Genomic DNA, 27,359 nt, shown 5'->3' with positions numbered 1-27,359 from the left:
TGTCTCGGAAAATAAAGTTTCAAACATCAACGTTATAATAGAAAAAGAACAAAGTAAGAATTAGTATCAAATTAAATAGAAAAAAACAAAGACAAACTGATCAACTGTAGATTATAATCTTATCATATTACATGAAATGAATATAAGGAATACGGCGGTAAAAATGCCGAATTCAAAAAATCAAACATTTATTTTTGATAGTATATGAAGATATAATAAATGTGCTGTTGTTGAAAAAATTGTTGTATTTGTGTAGTATTTGCAGCTGCGGCAGCAAAATGCATGGTCTTGTTTTGTAAAAACTTAAATCATAGTTTTATTTGAAGCTGATCTTTACGGACCTTCATACATCAAAAACAATTCCGGGTTCAGCTACTACACCATGTGCCAAAGTTTTTTAAAAGTATGCTACAAAAATGTGAAAATAAACATTTCATGTTAACTTCTTCCAAAATAAAAAATAAAAAATGCTTAAGAAAGCGTGTAAATTTCCTAATAAATATCATTGTATTGATATAATTAGGTCTGCAACATCGCAATTTTCTCTTCCTGTGCCTCATCGTCGTTAACTTGTACTTCATCCAAATTTACATTTTTCGTTTCTTGCTAAAACAAAATATTAAAATAATTCAATATTGCTTCCACTTACCAAAAACATAAATGATATTATCAAGTTTACAGTCCCCAAAACAATAATAGTGAAATAAACTGCAGGGGGCCACCACGTGTTTGCATAAGTAAGAAATGGTGCCAAAAGACTACCAATTCTAGCCATTAATGAACATGAGCCAACTGCACTTGCTCGAGAAGAAGTTTCCATCGATTCAATAGCACAAAGATATACAGCATCCCATGTGTATTCGATGAACATTGTTCCAAAAAGGTAAACGATTAGGAAACCTGTTCCCTAAAAAGCCGATTTTTGAAGTTTTTTCACACTAGAAAACTCACATGATAGTCAATCCATAAAAATATTGCTAAAATGAGAAAGCTAATTATCATTCCGGATTGTGATCCTTGATGCAACGTTCTCCGTTTAAAGTTTTCAAATTTGGTATCCACAAAAAGCAGTACAATTTTTGACAGCACAAGTAATATACCGAATAACGCTTGATTCAAGTAAAGGTTTCCGGCAAGACTGTTTGAATTCAAATCATTTGCAAATCCACAAACAGCAACGAAAAACCACATGATCCATAATACGAACAGCTTTTTGAATAACCCTTTCGTATTGAGAGTTTCTAATAAAGTTTTTGAGTGAATCAGTTTGTGTTCAATTGGAACATAAGAAACTCCTGCGATTTTTGCCATGAATTTCTCACTCTCAATCATTTTTGCAGTTTCACCCTGAAATTGGCATTGAAAAATTAATTGCACCAAAATTACAGATCATTTTTCAAAAGTTTTCATTGAAAGTATTAAGTTTCGATCAAGTAACTTTATAAAATTTTTAAAAATTTTAAAAAGACAAGATATATTTCTAACCTTGCTATGTAACCATATGGCAGACTCTGGAATCAAGAAAATCAGCATGAGAAGAGCTGGAACAAGACACGCTGCACATACATAAGAAGCCAATCTCCATTCTTGTGTCAAATAACATACAACTGTAATGAAAACTCTTGTCCACCCCCAATTGAAAAATGCACGTATAACCATCCTCTGGTGAGATAGAATCGATTCAAGGATCCATGCACATATACATACTAGAACACCTGCAATTGATAAGCCGGAGCAAAATCTGGAAAAATTAACTTATAAGTTTGTAGCCAAAATTGTCATAAAATACTTTCCGTGCTATAAAAAGCAATTGGCGATTTGGAGAAAGTCCGGTACCTAGAAGCGAAATAATTGCAATCACTATTACTAAAATTCCAATTGGTTTCCGCCCATATTTGTCTGACAAAGTTCCAAATAAAACAGTTCCAACAAGAACACCCAGATATTGAACCAACGAGAAAAATGATTGATAATGAGCAGAAGAACCACAAACCCAATCGAAACTTAAATTTATGTGTTCACTTTATATTGAAACTCAATTAAAATCAATAACTCACTCCATAGCAACTGATGTAAAAATAGGATCTACAAACGTGAGATTATCCTTCGGACAAGACTGGTAGACTTTGCAATCTTTTGTTACTGGGCCATCTCCACATTTCCATTTTGGAACGTGAATGGAGAAAATATTGAAAATATATTGCCCGACAGCAAAATTGACGAGCTGCCAAGTTACGAAAACGCATAGATGAAATCGATTAACATCGTAAAACATTATCGCCCAAATGAAGTTCAGTATCTTTTAAAAGATGAAATAAATGAATTGGTGATAACGACCAGTATCATTGATCTTTGAAACATCTTCGAGAGTATTTTCAAGTTTGTAGAGAACACTAAAATTAGGGAAAAATGTTGAACAGACCCTAGGAACAACTTCCCCCAGTACTAAATCTTCGTAAAAAAATTTATAACTGAAAGTTTTACAAATTTTATTTCATTTGATGCGTTTCAATGAGTTCTGTAATAATTTTTTAGAGAACATAACATTCCCAAAAACTGTCCGACTTCGGGGAAAATAATAAATTCCTGAAATAAATGAAAATGCGCATGGGTATTGCCACCAGGGGGGGGGGGCATCGGCTGATTCAAGGGGAGTAGCCTAATTGTTAAGCCATTATTTACTTTATATAGAGTGCAATGTCGTTGCGTCACTATGTAGTTCGAACCTTGATCGCGGGGTGCGCGGCAATTGCTGACCGGCAACTCTACAAAGTGAGACGGTTGGGCATGTTCCCCCGATATTTTTCATAAAAATGTAATGGTACAATATAGAACAATATTTGCTTTATTAGAAAATAACTTTTATCTGACTTTTAAATACAGAGAAAATGTTCAAAAATTGTCCGAAATTTGAATATTGCCGGTGAAAATTGCCGTCCATTATTTTTCCTTTTTTTTCAAAAACAATTTCCCGCGACATTCAAATTTTGATTTTTTTTCAGTATAGCATTAGACCACACAAGGTTCAAGTTGTGATACAAGATGTAAACTTTAATATATCGCAAATACACACATTGAAATTCATTTCAGTTGTTTAACATTCCACGAATAAAAGTGTTCAATGGCAGACAGATAACCGTACAAGATTTGATGAACATAAAGTGCGAAGAAGCACAAATTTGGAAGAACAACTTATCCTTACAAGACATTGAGTTGTTTATTCGTCACTGGCTATCTGGGAATATGCCAAACTTCAAGTGTCTTCGAATTCATGATTACCAAAATGTTAGATTTTGGATAAATGCTTTGCGTGGAATTGATAGCCGAGTGAGGAATCCCCTCAGTCAGCCTAAAACATACAAGTTGGTTTTTTTAAATATGTATATATCAAAGCAGGGGAATATAATATAGCAAGCGCTTGTTGTACGCGTTAGAGAGTTGTAATCATATATTTTTTCCTGGTTTTCACGAAAATTGAAACATGTTCACGTGATTTTTAAACCCAATTTGATGTGCAGGTAATCCACCTGCACATGTACATAAAACGTGGATTTTTAAAACTATGTATAACAACAAACAAACCATTTTGAACCGAATTGACTCTAATAGAACGGTTATTTCAGATGTGGTGATTTGTACAACTTGGACTGTTCAGAAGGATTGGACGTTGTTTGAAAAGATGGACGAATTGGCACACTATTCAAACTTTATTTCTCTATAAATTTTGTCGTTTGGGATACAAGTGTGCAAAATTATTGATTATGAATATGAGCATTGGGAAAATATTAGGGTGAACGATAAAGTTTCCGTATTTTTTCTCTCAATAATTTTTTATTGTTACATATTGTTACTACCCCATTCCGACATCTTCCAGACCAGCCTGAAGAAAAAAAATTTTTTTTTTCGATTTCTTTTTGTTTCTATATGAATTAAGATGTTAATGAATGATTTAGACCAGACCCAACAAACTTGAAAAACTTGAAAAAACTGTGAAATTGTTGAACATGTTTTATTTACTTACTTAGGATACTTAGTCAATCCGTTCTTCGCTTACGGCGCGGATCACAGGTTTTCAAGCTTCTCGATCCTTTGCTTAGATGGACCATGGGGTGATGATGTCATCGCATTTTATCCTCGTGGTGATTTCCTTCGTCAGAGAGCCGGACCATCTCATCTGAGGCCTTCTAACAGGTCTTTTCCGATTTCTTGAATACCATTCCGTCATCAGTCTTGTCCATCTTTCATCTGTTCTCCTTGCAACGTGTCCGGCCCATCCGAACTCTGAAAAATTAAGGGAATGTGCAATAAAATGAGTCACTCCCATCAAACTGTCCATATTTCTTCATTCCTATCGTCTCCAATCCTTGGTCAATATATGCAAATTTAGAATTATAAAAGGTGCTCCTCGGCGGAATTCTTCATTCCTCTCTACAATTCTTCCGATCTCTGAAGAATGGCTCTATTAATCGATTTCCCGGAAGGAACCAGAACGATCAATTTTGAAATCCCTACAAACGTGAAAATGAAAGTGTCAATGTCACCAGTCACTGGATGCAAAATTAAAATAGTCGTAAGCTATTTTGCAGAATTGACGGCTAATTCCTAACGCAATTTTAGCCACTGCAATCAAATCCTCTCGAACTGACTAAAACCTTACCAAAAACAAAGACGTCATATTCGGTGTTTTTGGGATCCCATACCGATAGTGCTACGGTAGGTTGAAAAACGCAGTTACCTGGTATGAATAAATCTTGTTTGAGTCTTCATCAAGATCTCCAACTTCTCCCTGTTTTCCCATTTTGAGAAACGGTCCAAATGCAAATCCAACTCTTGTTTATGAGGTAGAAATTATTTTATTTTAACGAATCTTAATTCTATTTTAGAATCTTCCCATTTTGAACGCTCTCCATAACAACATTAAAAAAACTACAGGACATACTGTAAGTTTGAATTCTTTTTTTTAACAACTTTAATCAAGTAAGATTAAAATTTGAAAAAAAAAATTCAATCGAAATCGAAAAAATCTGACGAAGTAGATCACTTCTAGACTAATAATAACATCCAACTATAATAATTGTCACTGTCAGCAGCTTCCTATTTCAATACATACATCAACATGTGCATCGCCATTTCATCTTCAAGCATCATCTTTTGTAAGTTTCTAGAAAATATTTTGTATAAACTACTAAATTTTAAACTTCAGAACAACATTGGCACCACCGAAGTAATTCATTTTTAGTAAACTTATGGCATTCTTCATCATGATTCATAGAATAATACATATGTTATTTATTTTAGTTATTAACAATGCAATAAAAAATGATCGAGAAACATACCATAACTAGTAACTAATTAACTGTATTTATTTGAACGTCGTCATTTATTAGGTTTAAAATGAAAATGAATTCATTAAACAAAGAATGTAAAAAGATTGAGCTAATAGGAAATGTATTTGAGGAGCATGTGCGTATCAAAACCAAACCTAAATGTACTTAGTAATATCTATTTTAAAAAAGAAAATTGAAAAAACAATACTGGAATTGACATAAATAACAATACTTAGTACAAATTACAGACATAAAATAGATGTTTACATATTAATTTTGTGAAAACCGTATTGATCTTTTATTTAAAAGGGTTACTTGAAAAGTAAACGGTTGAGATTATTTTGACGAGACAAAAATTTAGTGTGCATTTAATGGATATATGTACCTATGGCTCTAATATTCCGAAATATGGGGTTCTGTTCCTTGTAAAACGATTACCCGTGAATGCATGCTCATCAGTTGATTTGAAAAAACACTTGGATGATGGTTCACCAACGATGCATTTTTTGCTCTCGATCTGAAAATGTCAATCTAAGAGACTAAAAAGGATAAATTAAACTTACTGCGGCAACGCGTCTGAAAACTTTGGTCAAGAACATTGACACACTGTGCGGAAACTCAAGAACTGAAAGATTGATTTTTTTAATTGGAAAAAAACTGAAAAAATTACATCAACGCATGTGAAGATACGAAAAAAGATTTCCTTTTTGTTCGGCCGTAGTACAATTGTGATAAACATTGTTGTGATGGATCAGTCGTGCAATAGCATCTATGCAACCATTTTTAAACAATACAAAGCAGTTTCAACTTACCAAAGTTAGAAGTACTGAATAGGAAAGTTCCCATGTCTGCGAATGGATTTTTTAGATTACGCAGTGGCTCGGCATGTTCACACAATTGCTCTCGGGTCCATTTTTTATAATAGTCATCCGATTGCTTTGTTTTCTCTAGTTTCATTGTAGATTGATTGAAGTTTCTTGATAGAACTGAAAAATCGTAATCATTAAAAGAATTGAATTTAAAAAAATTGAATACGTAGGTTGTTTTAATGAGAGAAAAGACTAAACGAGAACCTCACATGGATTTACATCGTGTCTCATTGTCGGGTTGAGACCAATTCATATGCTTCCTAGTCATGTGAGTGTGAAGGAGCCATATCTGTGGCATGTGTTACAGGTGGTAGAGTCAAAGAGTCCGAGAGAATTGACCAGAAGTCTTTCATTGCAGAAATTTGAGAAGAAACAAAACCTGAATGACATTGAAAATTAGATTATTTTTTGAAAAAGATAATCTGAATACAAAAGTAAATCGAGAATAAATTTATAGAGATACCCATCGGAATTGTCAATTTTGAAAGTGGACGTAAGATATGGAGATATAGAGTTAGAAAAGTATAATTGATTTGAATACTGAAAAATTTATGGATTTGGATAGTCGTTTTCCAAGCTAGAAAAGAAGTTTTCGAATTCTTGAATTGCAGCCTCTCTGCGTTTCATTTCACTTGCCAGATCAGAGCACTTCGTTTGAGCCTTCACACGAATCTGATTTGGGACTTTGAAGCATATATCTGATGATTGACGATTGTGTGTGGAATGTTGTTGCATTTGGACCTTTTTCTTTCTCTCCATAAGTTGATACTGAAAGATTAATGTTCCGAATTCTTATTGTCTGGTTTCAATGTTTAAAGTTGGAGTTTGGGCCAGTGGAAAAATGATTTGAAATCATTCCTATATTGCTAACTGTAACATGACAAAATATACCTATATAAATCTATTCAAAAAAGTTCGGACTTTTTCTTAATTTTGAGTCAAAGAGCTGGAAAAACTCGGCTTTCCACTATTTTTGAAAACCCTCAATATTTGTATTCTGATATTGGCAACATCGAGTATGTGACAGTGGTTTAGATCTCTCGAAAAGTGGGACAAACTCAGTTTTTACCGCCGTTTGATCAGAAATAAAAACGTTTCCATAATTTGTTGATAAATTTTATTACAATGGCCATTTTAGCAATATAAAAATTGGTTTTATTTATTGCCCACATTTTAATATACCTCATCCATAATTGTCTCAATAGCAGTGCAAACATTTCGCCAATTGTTCGGAACGTCGTGAGCTAAAGCTTTGATATTCGTTTGATTATATTTTAACACTTATGAAACTGTAAAAAAAAAACTACACATGTTTTCACATATTCACGTATAAATAAAGTAAAACCATCAAAAATCGTACTTTTTTCTCGGTTTTTCATAATGCGGACAAAATGGCCAATCTGTTCATACGTGAATCCTCCGTGATACGTGTTGTTATGGTGAATGTATGCAGCAATAATTCCTATAAACAATGAATGTATTTAATACAACATTTAAAACTGACTGATATCCACAGGTCCCAGCATGTAACCGTCTAGACCGTCCGAATTACTCGAGGAGCGCAACGAAACAGCAGCGAAGCAAAATTTTTTCATACTGTTTTGGCAAAACGTTGTCATTTTATAACTGAAATTGACAGTTAAAAAAAAAAGAATTGTGACCAAATGGTTGATCGTTGTGCAATAAAAAACACTAACGCGATCATTCATGGCCCTACAAGAAAAGTCCCACCGCATATCATTAGAAAAATGTAAATGTCTGAGAGAACCGCAGGTTTCAAACTAAATTATACCTGTGAACAAATTGTAGTGTTACCTATACGTTGATGTGGTCCATCCTCAATGCTGTGGTATGTAGGACTTTATCGGTTACTTCACAGGTTGATCGGAAACCTTGAAATTCCATTTTCCCTGAATTGCTCTAACATCTTTACTAGTCTTTATGTATCATATACACCAATCAAAAGTCAAAATTGTCCTTCTATGTGTACAGAAATTATATATATCAGATTATAGAAGCATTTTGCAGTTCCTTTAAGTTTTCCTATTTTCCACCATAACATGTGTGCAAATTGTTATAAAATTGGAGTAAAATGAAGAGAATCGATATGTTGAATTGAATTTCAAGATTGAATCAATGTCTGCTTCTAGTTCTGTGCTGTCACCAGTAGTCGGTAGATAGTTTTCACTTCTGCAAGAGAATTATTTCTCCGTTTAAGGCTAAAATTAAAAAAATACGGTAGGGTTAAATGTAACAATTCTTAGAGGTTCCTTTCGATTTCCTGCTTTTTTCCATGATTGTCCAGGGCTGCCATAAATTCTCTGTAAACTTTGTGAAGTTTTCCAGAAAAAATTAACACTTGATGTACTTCCCGGAACAGACTTACTGATGCTATTGACTGATTATTGCTTTTGTATCAACCTCCCAATCAAAAACGAAAACGAATTTGCAATTTTCTCAGATTCGCAGTCAGAAATATATTATCCCACAAATTACATTTTTATGCAATATTTAAAAGTATATTTGTTAGGAACTATTTTAATGTACAATTTATACAAAAAATTAACAACGAAATGTGCAAAACAAAATAATGTTCAAATATTGGTAGATCAGTTCTTGCGCATAACATTGAAGATTACACTGAGTAATTTACACGTCACTTTACAGTTGTTGTTTAAATCTTTAATATATTTAAATCAAATATTATATTAATTGTTTTTGTTACTATACTTTCTACTGAAGTGTAGTTATACTGATTCAAAATGTTTTGTATCAAAAAGCTGTAATTTCTTGATTGTAACCTGACTGTATTCAAAAAATTACAGTGTAGTTTTGTATTTACCGTTCAATAAAAAAATAAATAAAAGTCTGAAATTTATTTTCGAGGTGTATATGCTTTGAACAATTTTACAAGAAACAACTTTGAGAATGCGCAAGAAATAAATGAAGAAAAATTGAAGATCGTGTGAGACATACCAGTAACAAAACCAGTAACAAAATGTTTCAAAATACAAATTATACATTAGTTTTCGAGAGTGATCGTTTTGGTGACTTCTGTAAAGTAACTGTCCTCTTTTGTTGTCACAATGAATTGGGTTTGCTTCTGACGTGAGAGGTATGGCTCAATCTGAAAGCACCACGTTAACTTTAGGCAATTTGATAAGAAACTGTTACAGCCGACGACACAACTTTTTAAAAATCAGTCTCAAGTTTCCGTTTATTTTTTCAGCTTGACAAAACTTTGAGAATACATTGCACTGAACGAAATACAGTTGTTTTTTTTTGCATTCAGATGTATATTGATAAATGATTGAACGAGATATGTACTAACCTTTTTACTTGCTTCATGGTACAAATTCCTGTCGATATCGTCGATGACAACAAGTGGCGAAGGTTTCCACTCATGGATAGCAAAAATGAGAGCCAAATCAACAATCATTCTGGACCCACCGTGAAACGTTCGAGTTGAAATGTGCTCACTGTGGCGTTCCTTCACAAATGCGTCAATTGCCAAGTAGGGCTCTTCCTCGTCCAATGGTCTAAGAAAAGCGAGAGAATCCTCGTCCTGCGCGATTTCAGCGTAAATTCTGCTCAGTGACGTTTGTAAAGGTGCCATAAAGTTGTTGAAACGTGCACTTCGCATGACTCTCAGCTGAAAATTTACAAAATAATGTGGTATTGTACTTCAGTAGCCATGCCACTTAAAGTTTTGATATGGTCTTGTAGATTTTTACACTCACTTTTTCCCAATTTAAACGTGCCTCTGATTCAATGTTCAGAGCCAATGTATGTTTCGTAGTTGCTTCCTTGATTCTCATGTTTATGTTATCGATATTTGCGTCATCCTTGATATTATTCTCGTCCAACCAACATTGACGAATTTTTTTGATTTCTTTTTCAAGCATAGAGCGTTTATAGCTAGTAGCTATAATATCGTCACTTTCCTGCAAACTCATTGGGTAATATATTTTAAATTTCAATGCATTACAAACCTTCTTATAGTACTCTGGCAATTCAGTGTAGTCAATTTCTCTTGCATAGATATTTGGGCCTGAAAACGATAGATAAATAAAAAATAGTTAATAACAAACATGTTCACCTTCTTCAGAAAACCGAATGTTCATGTTTGGATGATTCACAGCAAATTGAAGAAGCTCCCGACGTTCTGTCACTTTTTCATTCAAATAACTGTTCAGCTTGTCCACCGTAATCAAATTGTCGTAATGATTGTGAGTCTTTGGTCGGACAACAATCGCATTGTTTTTAAAGTTTGGTGATGGAGTTTGTTTCGGAATTGCTTCTGAGTATCTTGAAATTCTTAATGGCATCTTTGCATTCTGGAAAAAATAAAAGCATTGAAGGTTTTTTTCACAATTTTATTTGTACACTTCTACTTTATAAATTAACAAAAAACAAACCTTTGCGTTCACTTTTAACTGCTCTGCGACAAACTTCTCCTTGGTTTCCTGGATTTCTTTATCACATAAATACAGCTTGTAAAGCGTCAAGGTGATAAACTTTTCTTTTTCTAGTTCAATGCTATCAATCATTTTTGCCCACCGGAGAACAGTACTCTCCGCAAAATTCAATTTCGCTTTTAGCTCATCGTATTCTGGTTTGAACTCAATGGAGTTGGAAACTATGTCGAAAAATGCTCCAAGTTCTTCTGCACTTTTGCGGGTGACTTTTAGTGTTGTTTTGTTGTAGACAGATATATTTTGACCAGCAAATCTGAAATTCATTTTTCCAAGTTCCAATAAATATTCTTCTTCTGTGACGTATTTATTGAAGATCATGTAGGTGTATGTAGTTTTCAGTCCAATTCTCGTAAATCTTTTCGTTGATCCATCTGGCATTTCGAACTTCAAACTCACGACGCATCGAATGTTGTAGTCATAGAATAGGTGCTGTAAAATAATTTTTTTCTCGATTTTCATAATGTTATGCTAACCTCGTTGTGCGGATTTTTGGGATCAGGTAAGTCTTCGCCAAATACAAAGGCAATAGCTTCTATCATAATCGATTTTCCACACCCATTCATTCCAATAAAAGTTGTCACATGGTCAAATGGCCCGAAGCTTTTGTGGTGTTGGTAACATTTGAAATTTAGAATGTCAACTGTTAGTAGTCGTTGCTGCGGGTACGTCATGTCTGCAATTAAACAAATTTAAAAAAAGCGGTCAGAATCAACATCAAATTGTGATAAATAACATTTTTAAAACAAGAAAATTGAAGACAAAAAAGACAAAAAAAAACAAACGCAAATAGTTAATTCAAAAAAAATAGCAGACAATGATGAGCACGTCTTGTATTCTTAGGCCACGGCCACAAGTGCAGCGAGGGAGAAACCCTGCATTCGTATGGGTGCTGGTTTTCTCTGCGTCTATCTGCAAAACAAAAACTATCGACACTGTTGTAGAAATGGCCAAAATCGTGTAAAAAGCAGTTGAACGGGAAAGAAATGATTTGCCGAGTATGTATTTAAATCAGAAAATGTACTTCATGCTCTCCGTCTCAGAAATGGAATTGAACCGACAATATTTATATCTATAGTCTTTAGTATTATCTAGCAAACAATAACAAAAAAGTATTATTATTATGAATATTAAAAAAGAACGAAAGTGTGGTAAACTGCCTTTATTATACTAATCACATTGAAATAGCTTGGGACTTCGGATTTAAGAAAGACGAGTATGGTCGGGAATGTTCGTGAAGGAATTTTCGTCAGGCTTTATATTTTGTAAATGTATCAACATTGTAATAGATACACGTAAAAAAAGACATTAGATATCTGGCATGCTGAAAGTTGTGGTGTGTTTAGTGAAGTAACTGTCGTTGTGGGTGGTTACAATGTATTGAGTATTGTCCTGGCCGGTGAGATACGAACAGACCTGAAATTTGTTTAATTAAACAGTGAATTTATCTTTAGATGAGCCGTAGCTTCTGTTTTTTGACCAACCTTATTGCTTGTCGTTTCCGACATTCTTTTGTCAATGTCATCAACCACGAGGAGTGGTGAAGGCGTTTGCACATTTTTCAAATAAGCCGTTTGCTCGTGAAGTGCAAGAACAAGAGCCAGATTAGCAACGATTCCTCTTGATCCGCCGCGGTGGAAGCGAGTTGGCTCGAGATCTTCATTTATTCCTCCGACAAACAGATCAACATTCATACGGTTCATCCTCATTGGATGACGCAAGTGAAACGGTGGAATCCGGATCCTCAGAAATCTCTCTATAGATTCTGCTCACAGACGATGATACTGCAGCAAGGCGTTGATTGAAATGAGTACGGCGACTGGCTTTGACCTGAAATGAAACAATGTCTTCAAAAAACCAAGGTAATTCTATACACAGGTACAGAGAAATTCATAAAAATTTAAACAGAAAAAAACATTAAATAAACCTGTTCAATTTCGGCTTCTAGCTCAGTTGTGCGTAACTTTGCTATGTTAATAAAGCTGTCCGTCTCGTGGAATCTTATTAAAATATTACTCATATCCGGATACTCTGCTCCATTGACAGCAACCCATTCGTTACGAGTTGCCTGGATCGTTTCCTCCAAAGTACGCAGATGCATCTTAACTGTTTCAGCATCGTTGCTTTCCTGAAATTGAATAATTTTCTTCAAATGGCGGCAAATTTTCTTACCTTCTTCAACTCATCTGGTAAGGAGGAATAATCCGGTTTGACGTCGTAGGAAAACGTACCTAAATATTGAAGTAAATCCATGCTATTTGAAACTGTATTCAGAGTCACATACCTGCTTCTTTGGCAGGAATATCAAGATCCTGTAAAGTGACATTTGCAATGATTTTTCGACGTTGTGCACGTTGTTGGACGAGTCGATTTTCTAGTTCGATGACAATAGCCGGTTTTTCTGCGTTCTCTTGGGATAAACTGTCACCATCCAGCCTTGAACAGCCTTGAACCTTGAACATTGCGGGAGGAGCTTGTTTTGCAATTGCTTTTGGATCATCACTTTTTGTAACTTTCTGCGATTGTTTTGATGCCTGAAAAAATTGGCTTGTTAAAACGTTTTTCTTATTTTGATTGAGTAAATAAATGAAAGATATATAGTCTCTCAGTAAACAAACTGCTTAATCAAAGTGTCAAAAAAGTATAAACGAACCTTGATATTGGTGAGTTTAACTTGCTCCTTTGTCAATTTTTTCTCTAATGACTTTCTCTCCAAATCGTTCAAAAACAATCTGTAGAGATGAAGAGAAATGAATTGTCCCTGCTCCACTTGTATCAATTCTTTCATTTTCGTGTGTTTTTCGACTTTTTGTTTAGATTCTTCAATCATAATGCAAAGTCAATCGTACTTTGGCTTGTGCTCAATTGAGTCGAAGATAGCCTCCAAAAATAAACCAAAATCTTCAGCGTTATCTTGTGTAACTTTTGACGACGAGCTGTAGACGGATAATTTTCTGCCGTGAACACGAAGTGTGATGTCATCAAGCTCCCGCAAATACTCCTCTCTCGTGCGATGCAAGTTGTCAACCATGAAAGTACGGTCAGTTGTGTCAATCGTGCATTTAAACGACTTGGTCGTTTTTCTGGCAGTTTTCAAGCCATGATAAGAACACACGGATGGCTGGTGTCAAGAAGAAAATCCTGAAATTTAAATTGAATTAAAATTTTGGTACTTATGGGTTTCGTTCCCCCCAAAATGATTTCCATATTTTCTAATTGAGACGTAAACTTTTTTTTTCATTCTCAGGCTTAGTGAAATGATTTTCTAAGCCTTGTAAAAATGAAAACCGTATTAAAATAAACATTCACGTGTGGATTTAAATAAAAAGGTAGTGTTACATAATTAAAAATCATTTTGGGGGGAACGAAACCCACAAGTACCAAAAATTTATATATTTTCCAAATCTCACCGCATATTGCTGATTGGAAGACTCCGTCACCTCATCTCCTGTAAGAATTCCAATCGCCCGGACCAATGCAGATTTTCCGCATCCATTTGGTCCCGTGATTGTGGTGATCTTGCCGAAAGACTCGTATTTCACGTCCTCTAGACACATAAAATTTTTGACGGATATACTCAACAACTGCGTCATCTGAAAAACAAAATTTAAAGTGGATTAATTATTTGGAGACAAAATATTTAACGTGATGAATAAATAGAGCACAAAATAATCTAGGCACACACCGAATCTATCAATTTAATAATAAAGCCTCCGCTGGCCGACATGGAAAGAGGCAAGAATAAATAGATGAAATGATGGGTGATCGATAACGCTGTAAATGTTGTCTTGCAACATCTTTTTCGGGTTGTGATCTCACGATCCATTATCTTGGAAACGGTCGGCCAATGGTTCAAGACTACATTCTTGTCACACACAGCGAGACTCTCGGCCGGGAAAATCTTTTGGCAGGTGCGATGAATTGGGAAAAACTAATACATCTGCAGGAGGAGGATCGTTAGAGGGGAATTAGTTTGAAACATCATTTTTTGACACTATTTTTGCTGAAACCTCAAATCTTGCGCAATTTTCCGAGCCGCAGGTTTTGGAAATTACTTTTCATTAGATTACCATCCTTTACGTATTTTATCTAATTTTATTTTGTTGAGGTTAAGATAATTTTTAACCCGATAGGTAACCAAAAATCACCAAAATTGGTGGCCTAACGTCTTTAAAGGTAACTTAATCAATAAAATGGCATGAGATAAACTACTAAAATATTTAATAAAAAATTATTATTCAGAAACGTGTCAAGTTCGGACAGCTTCGACACTGAAAAGTGGTGAAATTAGGATAGTTTTTCCAAAATCTTGAAAGGCCACAAAAAAGTATACATTTGTCAAAGCTATAAGGACGGGCGGTTTTCTGAAACAGTTTGCACTGTTTTTGCTAAGCTGTAGAAGTTATAGTGACTAACTGAAAAAGTGAAAATTAGATATTTCTCTAGACGACAAAACAGTCCGAGAGCAAAACAGTCCAGGTGGAAATTGAAAAGTTATAAATATAACAGGCCGTCTCACGTTAAAAAAACGTATTCAAGTGAGAAAAAGCAAGGGTAATACAAAAATCTCTCTACAGCGGATGTTGAGAAATTAAAAACTCTAATACACTAGTTTTAAAAATTATTTAGTTGCATGGAGCAATAAAACTGGAAATCTTATCTATTGTACAATCAAATTTTCAACCAATAGTTTTTTTTTTGAATTAATTATGATTTTGCAACTATGATTATGTACTGAATTGTACTGAAAAACTCGAAAACAAGGCTAAAGAAATAAAAGTAATATGGAAAACTCTACAAAAGATCAAGTTTATTGTTAATAAATTCAAATGTTATTTTATCCGAGAGGAGTACACGCGGCAAAGTTCGGCCACGGCCATTTTCAACTGTTCTGACACCCTCCTCTAATCTACAATGAAATCTCGTTATTACTCTTATAAAAGTTCAAAAAAGAAGACAAGGAAGATTCATAAAAATTCACAAACTTGCTTATCTTGCTCCGACACTTCGGTTATTATGTATTTTCTGACTGAAACTAATGAATAAAAGAGCATATTACATAAAACATAAAACTCTGAAAATTAGAACTTGACTACGCTTGTCACAAAATTTATACAAGCATAACTGAATTTTTAAAAATGTTGAGTTCATGACCTAGCTAATCACCTGAAAACGTGAAATTCCGAATCCCATACTTGATTACATATCCCCAAAGTTATAGTCACACAAGTTCATTTACAAATTAAATTAGTTCGTAACCTAGATAACCGCGTAAAAACGTGAAAATCTGAAAGCCCATACTTGATTACCCATATCCCCAAAGTTATAGGCTAACAGGCCAACTTGCTAAATAAATTAGTTCGTGACCTAGATAATCACCTAAAAACGTGAAAATCTAAAAGCCCATACTCAATTTACCATATCTCCAAAGTTATAGGTCCACAGGTCAATTTTCAAAATAAATTAGTTCGTGACCTATATAATCACCTGAAAACGTGAAAATCTGAAAGCCCATACTCAATTTCCCATATCTCCAAAGTTATAGGTCCACAGGTCAATTTTCAAAATAAATTAGTTTGTGACCTTGATAATCACCTGAAAACGTGAAAATCTGAAAGCCCATACTTGATTACCCATAACCCCGAAGTTATAGACTCACAGGTCAATCTCGTAATAAATTATATATTTGACCTAGACTCGACTTTCAGACCAGCTATTCAGAGCTTTTAGACAAACGTTTGCCTATCTTCAAACTTGCAGACCGAACGGATCACTTTTTAAAAATCTGAAAATCATGGAAGAAAGAGAAATTAGATTCATTTTTCGCAAAACGTGGAATATTCAAACAAAGAGGTCATCGTGAAGTCAATATGTCGCCAAATTCACTTTTTCAATCACTTCAGCTTTTTCACAAGCTATCGATCAGTCTGATTCTTTTTCTTCATCATTTCTCTTGTTTCCTAACGGACCTTCAATCTTCTAAAATGGTGAGTTCTGTTGGTTTTTCCATAGAGAAGACGGATTTTTTTCCACCAGTTTTGAGAGAATAAAAAGAGGAACCGCTGAATAAAACGATAAACATTTTCAGACATTTCCTATTGTCGGAGACAATGTTCGAAACTACGAAATCATCAGCGTTCTTGGAGGTGGAGCATTTGGTACTGTTTATTCTTGTGTTGATGTCGATGATCGTCTCAATCAGCTTGCCATCAAAGCTATGGATCTGAGCACCGTGACGCGCGAAAATTCGTACAAGCTTGAACTTATGGTGCTTCAAAGAGTGGAGACTTTGAGCGAAGTTGAACAGACTCGGTTCAGCAAGCTGATCGGGAATTTTATTCAAGATAGTTCCCTCGGTTTTTTCGGTAAGTTTATCAGGTGTAATGTACAGTTTTTGGAAATTAATTTGTTTTTCAGTAATGCACAAAGAGGGGGAGTGTGTTGACGAAGTGTGGATGCGAAACAAGTCTGGAAGGTTCTCGGCATCTAATGTTTTGAAAATCGTTCATTGTATGGCACATGGACTTCGCTCCCTTCACAAAATCGGGTTCATTCATCGAGATTGCCACGCAGGAAACATTTTGTTCGCGAGTAGATTGACTCCGGTTAGTTTCTAAGTTTAGGCAATATCAATTCAATATTTTTCAGACTGCTCCAGTGAAAATTGTCGACTTTGGGATTGGACGGCGTTTTGCCAATCGTCGTGGTCATCCCATTCCAAGTCCTTCTCGTGATATTGATTTTCTTGGCTGCGAGCATTGTTCGGTTAATGTGCACGTCGGAGGAATTCCTGGACCAAAGGATGATTTTCTGAGCATGGTTCTATTGGCAATTCGAATGAGTGGAATTCACGCGATCTCGTATGAAAACTCGGAAACTAACTTGTGCCAGAAAAAAAGCTTTGTAAGTTCAAATACCATCATTCAAAACAAAAATTACCAACGTTTTCAGGAGAGTAATCCGGCTCAATTCCTCATGCGTTGCCCATGGCTCGTGCCAGTCTCTGTTGCAATTATCAAGAACGATCCAAACCGTTTCAATTATGATTGTGTCATTCATGCCATTGAGAATGCATCCCTTTTCAATCCTTCTGAGGTCATTGGCCACTGTTACGAGAATGGATTGTTGCGTGTGTTTTAGTTTAAATTAGACAACTATTTATGTCTATGCTCGATTGATTGTCTATGCCTACTTGTCAACATGTATTCTTGTTTATGTCTCCTTGTCTATGAATTGAATTGAAAGAATATCGTAAAATTGAAATGTTTTTTTAATTGAAGAATACAAACCGCTCGGCACTTACCTAGAAATTACCAGCATAGGGTCTGCTAAAACTGTAATAAATATGAAAAAATCACCGCGAAATATTTTACCCCAGTTCTTCCTACGTTTTACAAAATTTTCAAGGATTATGGAAATTTGAGGTTGTGCTTTTTCAGAATAAAATGACCTACCGGATTTGATTATTTATGTACTTTTTCAGTCAATGGGTTCACAAATATGATACAATAATGTACTGAATCAACGAATAATAAAATTTAGAAAAATGTTTTATGGCGGGTCAACATTTTGAAAAAAAAGAGCCAAATGTTGCTGAATTGAATTTTCTTCTTTGCAACAGTAGCAGCAGAGATAACTTATCACCCTTTAATGCATATTTTAGTTTTTTATCTCAACTAAATTTGTTGATGTTACAACCTCCAAGCCAATAAGCATTCAATTTTGTTCATTTTCGCGACAAATAAAACTTGACGAAATTTCAGATTTAAGCAAAACTTGATGTTTTGTTTTGAAATTTTTATCCGTCATACAACAGTTTTTGAATTTTTTTGCGAAGTCTAACCAAGAAATTCAATCGTTTTGGGCTAGTTTTAGTCTATAAAAGAAACATAACCACACATTCCACTCAGTAAAAAAAGGTTCGTCCGTTGTGACACTTCGTCCGTTGTGACACAGTTCGCAAAATTTTAGCGTCTAGCGATCCAGAGGAAATATTTTAACTTGGGCCCACAGTTTTTGTTCTGTGTAATTTTCTACGCATGATTTTTCAATTATAGGAGGAATTTGCAATCTTTGAAGTAGTTTTACTTTCAAAGTTTATTGAAAATATGATACTTTGTGCATTGATATTTCTAACACTACTTTTTTAAATAAAAAATTAGAGTTTAATACCGATTATCTTGACTTTCTGGACATAACCTTTGTGTATCAAATAACTTTGTCCGTTCAAGTTCCCCACAACTTCCTTCCCCTCCACATCTACGGCTCACATGGCACCATATAAGTAGGATTAGAGGCCACCAGGGATCACAATATCTTATTACATAAACATTTTTGTTCGTTCAAGAGCACTGTTTATTAGGTAACAAATTTATTGAATATAACAAAGTTTATGGCCGGAAACGGACTTTACAATTATGTTGAGCAATCAAATAACGTGTCGAAATATAGAGATCAATTAAGGAAACCGTGAGTAACATAACATGAGACAATGTTATTGCAAAATTGGATTACTGTTCTCCAATGAAGTTGGATCAATAACTGGGAATGTGCCATAGTTGTAATACTCATGCGAGAACTGATTTGGGAAGTTGGCGACCTGGACCATTTGTGTTTGATATTCCATGAAGTTGGTGTTGTATTGGTTAGCATCTACGTGGCGAAAGTTGCACACATTGTTCGAAATCGGTCCGAATTGACGGCTCTGGTAAGGAGTATATCCTGAAAATTTCAATTGTTTTTCCATGTCTCTATTTTTATGATCTTACTTTGTATTCCCTCCGGAACTGAGCTGCAGCGACGGCGTTGATCTTCGCGAGCCAAAATTCTCTTCACAGTTGCTTCATCCAACTCCTGATTGTGGGCTCTCTCTCGGTAACTGTTCCGAATTCTAATCTCATTCGAGATATTGACACGGAAATCTGAGTGAGTGAGTGGGCGAGATTCGTTGCAATCGGTTTCGAGCTGAAAAAACGTACAAGAGTTAGGAATTTGAAGAAATTTGATATTTGAAACAGTAGATAATTCAAAACACGATCATTTTGACTGATGGTACGAAAAAGTATTACTACAGTTACAAACATTATGATTCGACATACCATCTCATTTCCTCCCAGCAATTTTTTCAAATGATCAATGTACTGCATGGCAAGACGAAGCGTTTTGATCTTTGGCAGCGACTTTCTCTCTTCCGATTTGAGGTATGGAATATGTCTGAAAATAAGATTAAGTTAGCTATTTGTTTAGGGAAAAGAAATGTTAACAACTTACTGCTGAAGAATCTCAAAGGCCGAGTTGATACATTGAGCACGACGATGCTCCTTCTCGCGAGACTTTTCCTTTCTTGACTTCTTGGAATCAGTGGATTCTAATGAAGAAACCGCATTGTTTCCAGCAGTTGTTGATTTGACCATTTTGTAGATGAGCTAGCGATATATCACTGACTTGAATCGGAGGAATGAGGTACGCAAGATGGGTACGGGTGGGCGGAGCAAGAAGACAGACCCCGCAAGGGAGGATAGATGCGGGCAGGAAAGGTTCACGATGGTGGGAGGATCTGTGTAGACTACTATCCGGCCTGGAATATGTTTTTGTTGTTGACATTATACTTATGTTGAGGTGGAGATTTTTTGTATAAAGACAGGCTGTAAAACTGGAATGGCAAGGGGTTGTAAAATTGATGATGTGTATATGTACATGGTTATCCAAAAATGTTCAAAAAAATAGACTTCCGATATTTGACTTTTTAATATGGGTTATCCGTGAAATATGCATGGCATCAGAGTTTGAGGCAAAAATATAAGTATAATTTTTATATTCTCAAATAAAGTAACAGGATTATTCACTTACAATTAGTGCTGCGATGTTTATTGAAACTTATTATCTGACGTCATAAAATTTATTCAAATACTATTGCTACATAAGTTAATATGACTATAAGAAAGTTTTTTTTTGAGTTTAAGATACTTTTCTAAAGAATCCACTAGTATCAACACAGTAAATCACAGTTCAGATACAGTCTACAAATGTTTATGAATTCTCGGTATACGAGTTCCCATCCGGACCATCCCCCGCCATCAAAAACTAGCCGCTTGCCGCCCTGTCTGGGCATCCCGACGCACGGCTTTCGCGCAATCACCCCTCTTCGAAAAGATGCCGACAAACCCGTGCCGGACTCAATTACACTTTGTTTAGATTACAGAGTGAGCCAATTGATATCATACGGTAGAGACATTGGCATTATTGATGCACAGAAATTAAGGGATTTAGTTGTGAATATTTGTTGATTGTGTTCCATTATTTCAAAAAATGCTTATCTACATTTATATTTGATAAAAGCAAGCATTGTTTTCTGACATCTTGCTAAGTAGAGAAAACGCCTTATAATGAAACTGGAAATCAATCTGTGTAGGTGTCTCTATCTTAAAAATTTCCCACGAATTTGGAATATATGTACTAAGTATTTCTTATGCAATCTTTTCAAAAAAAAAACAGTACTAAGAAAAATCCATGAAAACTACCTAGAAAGGCATCCAAGTCTGGTTTGAAAGGTGTTCCTGTATGGAATGTTTGGTACTTATGGGTTTCGTTCACATCAAAAAGTTTTTGCAGTTTTTGAAATGTAACGTGGTTTATTTGGAATTTTAGGCATAGTTATGTTATTTTCTAAATCCTGAAGTAAAAGTAGATATATTCAGTGTTAAAAATGTTTCAAAAACGTTTTTTGGGGGAAAAAAACCTATATGTACAGTTTTTCCTTTCAATTTCACATTTCACATACGGTTACACCGAGTAAATCATCTAATATAAACTAATCACATTTATGCAAGGTTTTATCAGTTTACACTACTCAATTTCCATAGCACAACTTTTTGCCTCAAATTCCAGTCAGTCGGTATTTTGCGTAACTCTGCCGTCAAAACGAGCGCAACCTTTTCCCTCTCATCGCGCGCTACTTCAAGTACGGTGCAATATAAACCGTCATATGCTACTCGGCACCTGTTGATTGCATTCAAATCTAGCCCCGTTAGGATGACTGAAAGAAATCCGCTTCGACTCCTGGGAAATCTTCAAACAGTGTATCAAGTTTACAACCAGGTCGTAAATTTGCCGCTAGTATTGATCATTAAACGGCGGAATAACAGCAGTCAATAAACATTCAAATACTTGTTTGAGTCGCTTTTGAATTATAGCAAAAACTGAGAGGGGGAACCAATTGCTCAAGACTCCAGGCTCAAGGAACTCTCATAAACTTTACGTTTGTAGTTGTAAAACGCAACCGTCTGGCAATGTGTCAGGTAATACTATCCGGTGAGGAGGATTTATTAGTTCATGAGACTCAGAACACCTCTCGACAAGGATGTGTTTGTTTGCTCAACTAATCTTGTGAGAGCAAAAACATGAGAAAATGGAAAATACATCAAAATGATGTGGTTAAATATTTTTGACAATGAATAAAACACTAAAGTTAGAGATATTTTATGATAGTTCTCATGTAAGGGTGAATATTTATACGATTTTAATGAAAATTAAGGCATACATGAGATCTTGAAAGTTTTACAATATGGTTTTTTTATTTGTTAGTATCGCAGTAATATAATGAGCAGACAAAGTACATTAAATTTCTGATTTCCGACCACCGTTCCACTTACAAGCCAGCAAAATTGAAATTTTTGTTGAGCATAGATGTAAATTTTTGAACAATTTTTGAGGCGATCTGCTTAAAATTAAGCTATTCAGAGGTCGAGCACCGACCTAATTTTGCAGCACTACTGTTCAAAACTAACTTGCGAGCGTATTTAACATAATTATTTCTAGTATAGTTTTTTGGTAAGCTGCCAGTTTTAATTATTTTGTTTCCCATAGAATTTGTTCAACTGTTTGCTTAACCGCCGGCAAAACAACACAGACAAACGGTATTATCCAATTAAGGATACGTCCAAATAACATCTGATTACGTCATGATTCTTGTTGCGGCAAAGTTGTGGAACATGTGCCTCTACTCATCGTCAAAAATGTAAACATTGAATCTATTATGATCTGGATTACAATAATTGGCATATCGTTCACCGGAGTGTTAATCTGTTTTGTAGGTGCCGACATTTGTTCCTATTTCTTATAATATGGTAAATTAGGAACAACGAGAGTTGTGGGCATCTTGTCCACAAACTAGAGCTTCAGAATAACATTATCATAAAGCCGCTGCAAAAAAATATAAATTTTTAAAAAATCCATTTATACAATCAACATCTTGAAAAGTTTCACATAATCAATCTTCCCTTTTCCAAAGGCTGCTGAAAATTACCATAGTTGGTGACGGACTGAGACTTTGATGGTTCTCGTTGAATTGTCGAAAGTATTAGTAATTTTAGTTTTGTGCCTCATTTCACCACTCGTTCATGGGTACAGTATTTTTTCACTGTGATGTGTTAATCACATAACTATTTGTTTATGAGCGTCTTAAACTTAAAGTTTTTGTAAATCATAATCTTTCGTCAGTCAGTGAGTATTACAATTTAAATTCCAGACAGATATTTGTGGATATTTGTGTTCTAATCCATGTTACATCCTTGATAACGAGTTTGATCCCAAATATTTATAAATAAGATTTTTAAATTTGTTTTAAAAAAATCTGAACAAAAATATTTAAAACTCAGAAAATAGATGATTTTTATATCAAAAATTAATAATCTGTTGAGAAACCAATCGAAAACGGTGGTTTCAAGAAAAACCACTTTAATATAGGTTTTACGAGTCTAAATTAGGTTGATCAGGAAGATACTCAAAAAAATTTCACAAAGGTCCATTTACATGTCAAACTTAATTTCATCGTTCTCATTCAAGTTTTCCCCTTTCAAAAATTACGTCACTTTTAAATTACGAAATTGTTGAACCGAATTTCTCTGAAATTGTCTCGTCGTCAGTTTACTGATTATTTTTAAAGTCTTGACATTTACCTTACAAATAATGAATAATGAAATCAAGTTCATCATCGATGATGAGCTCGCATTCCCTCATTTTCTTCACACCCATCGCAAAAATTCAGTCATCTTGCAAGGGCACATGATAGATAACAGTATGATGTAGGAGAAACGAGAAAACGTTGGACGCGCCCCTGAAACAAGAGCAAACAGGCACGGAAACAGAAGAAAGAGGACGAGAGACGGTAGAGAGCACATTAAAAAACGAAACTCGGCGCCCCATTGCTTTGTTCATTTCATTTGACAGTCTTACAATTTGACCATGTCACGCTATCACGTCCCCGTTCCTGATTATGACTTTACCGTCAGACAACAAAAATACGTACCTGCTAGAAACCCATATATTCCAACCCCAGATTATACTCTGAAAAATCAAAAACAGAAAAACAGACCATCTCTGAATAATATTGGAACAGAGTTTGCACCACAAAATGCACCTGAATTCTACGAGCTACCTCCTATTTATATTCCAATTGAGGTTCCACCACCAGCACTGGTAAAAGAGCAAAGTTCCCGAAGGCCCACTAATTCAGATCGTCAATCGATTTCAAAGCTTCCTGATGAAAATTATAACTATCCCGAGGTGAGATTTATACAAATTTGCAAATTGGTTTTGATTGCTAATTTACTGAAGTTTTGAAAGAAAAAGAAAAATGTTATTTGAGTTCTAGTCTAAAAAATATTTAAAGTTAACAAATAACAAATTTTCAATGACCACTAGAAAATTCCTAGATTTTATTTTACTTTTCAAAAAAGTTTTGGAGACTCACTAGCAGCGTACTATTTTTAGAGCTTGGTTTATTGACTGTAGAACACCTGCTGTCTCACAAAAACATGCTCAATGACTTGTTGACGTCTTAGCTTGCTTTTTCAAATGTCATCTTTCCTATTTACATTTCTGGAACAATTCGCTAACTTTTGTATTCTTCTAACTGTTCACATTTAGATCAAGCAACATTCATATATGGAGGACCGAAATGAGGAAGAACGACACATTTCCACAAAAGAGCACATTAAGCAGATTGGTGTACCAGTGCTTCCGGGAATCGCTTCAGCGATACTTCCAATTTCAAGTCTTGAACTAGCAGGTATGTATTTTGGTTCCAGGACCATAAACTTTTATTGCATACTTAGATAAAAGACGGTGGAGTTTGCTCGATCCAAAAATTCCTTTTTTTTTTCTTTGGAAAATGCCTTGTTTGAGTGGCCGTAAAATAGTGGAATTGCTGATAAGTCGTTGCCGTCAGTCTGGCGTCTGAACTTTTCTCTACGTCTACCAAACATCTGTGCTTTAACATTTTGGTAGAGTGAAAAACTCATATTTTGCCTAACTAGCGCCTAATTGACATTTTCGTGAATTCAGGTCAGTATCACTCTTCGTTCTTACAGTTGTTGACAACTTCTGTGGTTCAGCAAAACCAACAGTCATTCAAACTGATAATTAATCACCAGTCAATCATTTGATCAGACAACAAACAAGCGAAAGTTTATTTTTCAGCAGCACCAGTAGCAACCGATCAAAACAGAGCATACCTCCGTCATTTAGAAAATCACAAAAAGTTTGACACTCTCCGCGGTGACCGTGGAATCGATGATTGTGAAATTTGCCAAATTATGAAGAAACAACTAGAAGCAGAAAAACAAGACTCTGGGTACGTGTTAAGAGCATGTTACTCATGACTAGACGAAACTTGTCTGAATAATCATGTGGTTAATCTCCAACGGAATTTTGATTGACCTAACACAGCAGGAACTATCATGTTTCGCGTTTTCACGTTTTGTAATCATGCCGCCTGGCGGAAGGAAAAAAAAAAACAAATGTCGACTTTTGTCAGCGGCCACCTCCAACACCTCTAATCACATAAGGAAACAATGCAAAATTCCGATTGCTTGCTCATCACTTCCTGTTTATTCTTTCAGACATCATTCCTGGGAAAAACCACAATATGCTGGACATCACGTAGCAAATCAACACTCAAGTTCGGGTAGTGGAAAGAAAAGAGGAGATGTGTAAGTTTGTGGAAGTTTAGTTTATCTAAAAAGAAAGAGTGCAAATAAATATTTATGAAAATATCCGACATTGCAATATTCTGACATTTGTTTTTAACTTCAAAAATCTGAACATTGTAAAGGTTTGAACATGCAATGTGGCATTACTCCAAATTTCTCTAAAAGGTAAAAAATTCCCGAAAGTTTCGTATTATTTTATTACTTTCACTGAAATTGTGGTATTGTGTAACCCAGCATAGATTTATGTACATAAATTGTCAAGTACGGTATCACCAAGATGTTTCTGATAAGTTTTCTAAATAGTTTACAAATATCTGAAACTTCATTTTTGTTCAGTAATCTCAGATATTTTTTGCAAGTTTTTGGCAGCTGTTATATAAATTATTAAAAACACCTTTGCCAAATACTGAGTAAAAACCCTACTAGCTATAATGCCGGACTTTATTGTATGATAAAAATTATAATGAGATATCCAATTAAAATTCAAAAACTGGCATATAAAAACTCATAATTTATCAAAGTTTTTGGCTAAACATGACTTTTCAAATCGAATATTAGTTTTATATATGTACTGTCAATTTTGTGATTAAAAATTTATTTATATTTCAAAACTCTATTGAAACAAATTTTCTTACCAACTGAGTTAACTTCATCTGCCTTAAAAATTTATTTAGAATCTTGACAGGTGGTTCGAAGTTGTTTTTCAACATTTTCACCCACATCTATTGAATAAATAAGAAACTTTTGTATTAGAAAAAGTTAAATCAAATACATATATCTGAATTTTTGCTTAACGAAATATACACGGAACATTTATAAATTCAATAAGTTGCCAGAAAAAATTCATGTGAAGTTGCGTTGTTGGAAGTAGCTGAACTATTCTCACATCAATATTATAATAAGGAATCTTCTTGATTCATTTTTTGATGTTTCTCTAATTCCAATACATAAAAGGGTGGTCTGATAAGTATTGAATATTTTTTTGCTCAAGATAGTAAGATAATCACGTTCTGCTAAAACATTATCAAAGTTTAAAAATTTGGCATTTTATTACCTGCCTGTAAAATTTGTAGATGTTGTAGATTGTGGTATGACGAAATTTGCCGCAAACTGTCGTTTTTTAATTGTGAAGAGAACTTCGGACTTTTAAATGCGAAAAAGTGGATTCAATTTAAATATATAATTACTGAAGGGTGTCAGAAGTATATGCAGTCAGTTATCAACACACATTCAATCCTGACCAAAATTTACAGCCGCGACATATTTCGGATTGAGGAACAACCAGAGCCCGAACCATATTTCCGTTCAGTGAGTGCTCGTGCTCGCCATAACTACGAAAAACACCGAGACGTTGATGTCAGCATCCGAGCCATGGAGCAAGTTGATGTCCGTTTTGTTTTCTTAAGAGCCTTAAAACCTTAACAAAGAGTGTGCCCTAATGATAACAATTTGTTACAGATTCTCTACATGGAACGAGAGTTTGCACTGTGCCGTAAATCGGATAATACTATCGGATGGATACCTTCTTCAGTTTTTGAATTGTAAACCTCTCTGTTACAAATTGCGTTTTTTTTTCATGTGTGTTTGAATGATTTTTGTTCTGATTTCCCATCAAAGTTCAATAAACAAATGTCATAACTTTATCAACATTATTTACGAATTCAGCAATTGCTGTAACGGGGTTGGTGGGAATCGGGA

The 27,359-nt window shown here is 34.8% G+C and overlaps 9 protein-coding genes, 1 non-coding gene and 1 pseudogene across 12 annotated transcripts; 4 read left to right on the top strand and 7 right to left on the bottom strand.

Annotated features, from left to right (window-relative positions):
* Positions 1-303: 303 nt before the first annotated feature.
* On the bottom strand, positions 304-2,275 carry C44C10.3 (Major facilitator superfamily (MFS) profile domain-containing protein; the record flags this gene model as incomplete). The annotated part of the gene is made up of 6 exons (NM_077557.5): positions 304-606; positions 650-907; positions 952-1,347; positions 1,486-1,741; positions 1,794-2,003; positions 2,058-2,275. The coding sequence occupies 6 exons, from the start codon at positions 2,273-2,275 to the stop codon at positions 520-522; spliced, it is 1,425 nt and encodes a 474-aa protein (NP_509958.2). The 3' UTR covers positions 304-519.
* Positions 2,276-4,447: 2,172 nt separating this feature from the next.
* C44C10.15 (MSP domain-containing protein) lies at positions 4,448-5,328 on the top strand. Its single transcript, NM_001270236.2, has 6 exons — positions 4,448-4,570; positions 4,618-4,713; positions 4,761-4,841; positions 4,884-4,940; positions 5,088-5,153; positions 5,204-5,328. The coding sequence occupies exons 1-6, from the start codon at positions 4,454-4,456 to the stop codon at positions 5,237-5,239; spliced, it is 453 nt and encodes a 150-aa protein (NP_001257165.1). The 5' UTR covers positions 4,448-4,453; the 3' UTR covers positions 5,240-5,328.
* A 384-nt stretch (positions 5,329-5,712) lies between these two features.
* Positions 5,713-6,284, bottom strand: C44C10.6 (annotated as a pseudogene). The gene is made up of 4 exons: positions 6,140-6,284; positions 5,998-6,096; positions 5,891-5,952; positions 5,713-5,844 (listed from the first exon to the last, which is right to left on the bottom strand). Coding segments are annotated over exons 1-4 (438 nt in total).
* A 461-nt stretch (positions 6,285-6,745) lies between these two features.
* Positions 6,746-7,815, bottom strand: C44C10.12 (Late expression factor 11; the record flags this gene model as incomplete). Its single annotated transcript, NM_001029290.1, has 4 exons — positions 6,746-6,964; positions 7,379-7,440; positions 7,557-7,658; positions 7,701-7,815. 4 exons carry the CDS (start codon positions 7,813-7,815, stop codon positions 6,746-6,748), a joined length of 498 nt encoding a protein of 165 aa, NP_001024461.1.
* A 1,242-nt stretch (positions 7,816-9,057) lies between these two features.
* Positions 9,058-11,347, bottom strand: smcl-1 (Structural maintenance of chromosomes-like protein 1). The gene is made up of 7 exons (NM_077555.7): positions 11,148-11,347; positions 10,615-11,103; positions 10,296-10,533; positions 10,189-10,247; positions 9,937-10,140; positions 9,528-9,848; positions 9,058-9,323 (listed from the first exon to the last, which is right to left on the bottom strand). The coding sequence occupies exons 1-7, from the start codon at positions 11,343-11,345 to the stop codon at positions 9,219-9,221; spliced, it is 1,614 nt and encodes a 537-aa protein (NP_509956.2). The 5' UTR covers positions 11,346-11,347; the 3' UTR covers positions 9,058-9,218.
* Positions 10,074-10,559, top strand: C44C10.13. The gene is made up of 2 exons (NR_072168.1): positions 10,074-10,155; positions 10,305-10,559.
* A 496-nt stretch (positions 11,348-11,843) lies between the features above and the next one.
* C44C10.5 (DUF4456 domain-containing protein) lies at positions 11,844-14,270 on the bottom strand. The gene is made up of 7 exons (NM_001373510.2): positions 14,082-14,270; positions 13,325-13,812; positions 12,956-13,205; positions 12,844-12,902; positions 12,599-12,799; positions 12,156-12,501; positions 11,844-12,087 (listed from the first exon to the last, which is right to left on the bottom strand). The coding sequence occupies exons 2-6, from the start codon at positions 13,499-13,501 to the stop codon at positions 12,355-12,357; spliced, it is 834 nt and encodes a 277-aa protein (NP_001359562.1). The 5' UTR covers positions 13,502-13,812; positions 14,082-14,270; the 3' UTR covers positions 11,844-12,087; positions 12,156-12,354.
* C44C10.10 (Rad50/SbcC-type AAA domain-containing protein) lies at positions 14,022-14,497 on the bottom strand (the record flags this gene model as incomplete). The annotated part of the gene is made up of 2 exons (NM_077553.1): positions 14,022-14,264; positions 14,357-14,497. 2 exons carry the CDS (start codon positions 14,495-14,497, stop codon positions 14,022-14,024), a joined length of 384 nt encoding a protein of 127 aa, NP_509954.1.
* Positions 14,498-16,541: 2,044 nt separating this feature from the next.
* Positions 16,542-17,811, top strand: C44C10.7 (Protein kinase domain-containing protein; the record flags this gene model as incomplete). Its single annotated transcript, NM_077552.1, has 5 exons — positions 16,542-16,658; positions 16,760-17,036; positions 17,089-17,276; positions 17,320-17,574; positions 17,623-17,811. The coding sequence occupies 5 exons, from the start codon at positions 16,542-16,544 to the stop codon at positions 17,809-17,811; spliced, it is 1,026 nt and encodes a 341-aa protein (NP_509953.1).
* A 1,211-nt stretch (positions 17,812-19,022) lies between these two features.
* Positions 19,023-20,250, bottom strand: hnd-1 (Hand transcription factor 1). Its single transcript, NM_077551.4, has 4 exons — positions 19,942-20,250; positions 19,770-19,884; positions 19,440-19,635; positions 19,023-19,392 (listed from the first exon to the last, which is right to left on the bottom strand). The coding sequence occupies exons 1-4, from the start codon at positions 20,082-20,084 to the stop codon at positions 19,166-19,168; spliced, it is 681 nt and encodes a 226-aa protein (NP_509952.1). The 5' UTR covers positions 20,085-20,250; the 3' UTR covers positions 19,023-19,165.
* Positions 20,251-23,830: 3,580 nt separating this feature from the next.
* T04F8.7 (SH3 domain-containing protein) lies at positions 23,831-27,304 on the top strand. Of its 2 annotated transcripts, NM_001129705.5 has the most exons (6): positions 23,831-24,234; positions 24,598-24,739; positions 25,150-25,303; positions 25,572-25,661; positions 26,915-27,047; positions 27,120-27,304. In NM_001129705.5, the coding sequence occupies exons 1-6, from the start codon at positions 23,914-23,916 to the stop codon at positions 27,204-27,206; spliced, it is 927 nt and encodes a 308-aa protein (NP_001123177.1). In that variant the 5' UTR covers positions 23,831-23,913; the 3' UTR covers positions 27,207-27,304. The 2 variants fall into 2 exon arrangements, with proteins under 2 accessions (NP_001123177.1, NP_001379477.1); NM_001392851.1 differs by lacking the exon at positions 23,831-24,234 and having other exon boundaries at positions 24,554-24,739; positions 27,120-27,294.
* Positions 27,305-27,359: the final 55 nt, after the last annotated feature.

The sequence above is a fragment of the Caenorhabditis elegans genome, chromosome X (genome assembly GCF_000002985.6).
Source record: "Caenorhabditis elegans chromosome X".
NCBI lineage: Eukaryota > Metazoa > Nematoda > Chromadorea > Rhabditida > Rhabditidae > Caenorhabditis > Caenorhabditis elegans.
This window is presented reverse-complemented; position numbering and strand designations above follow the sequence as displayed.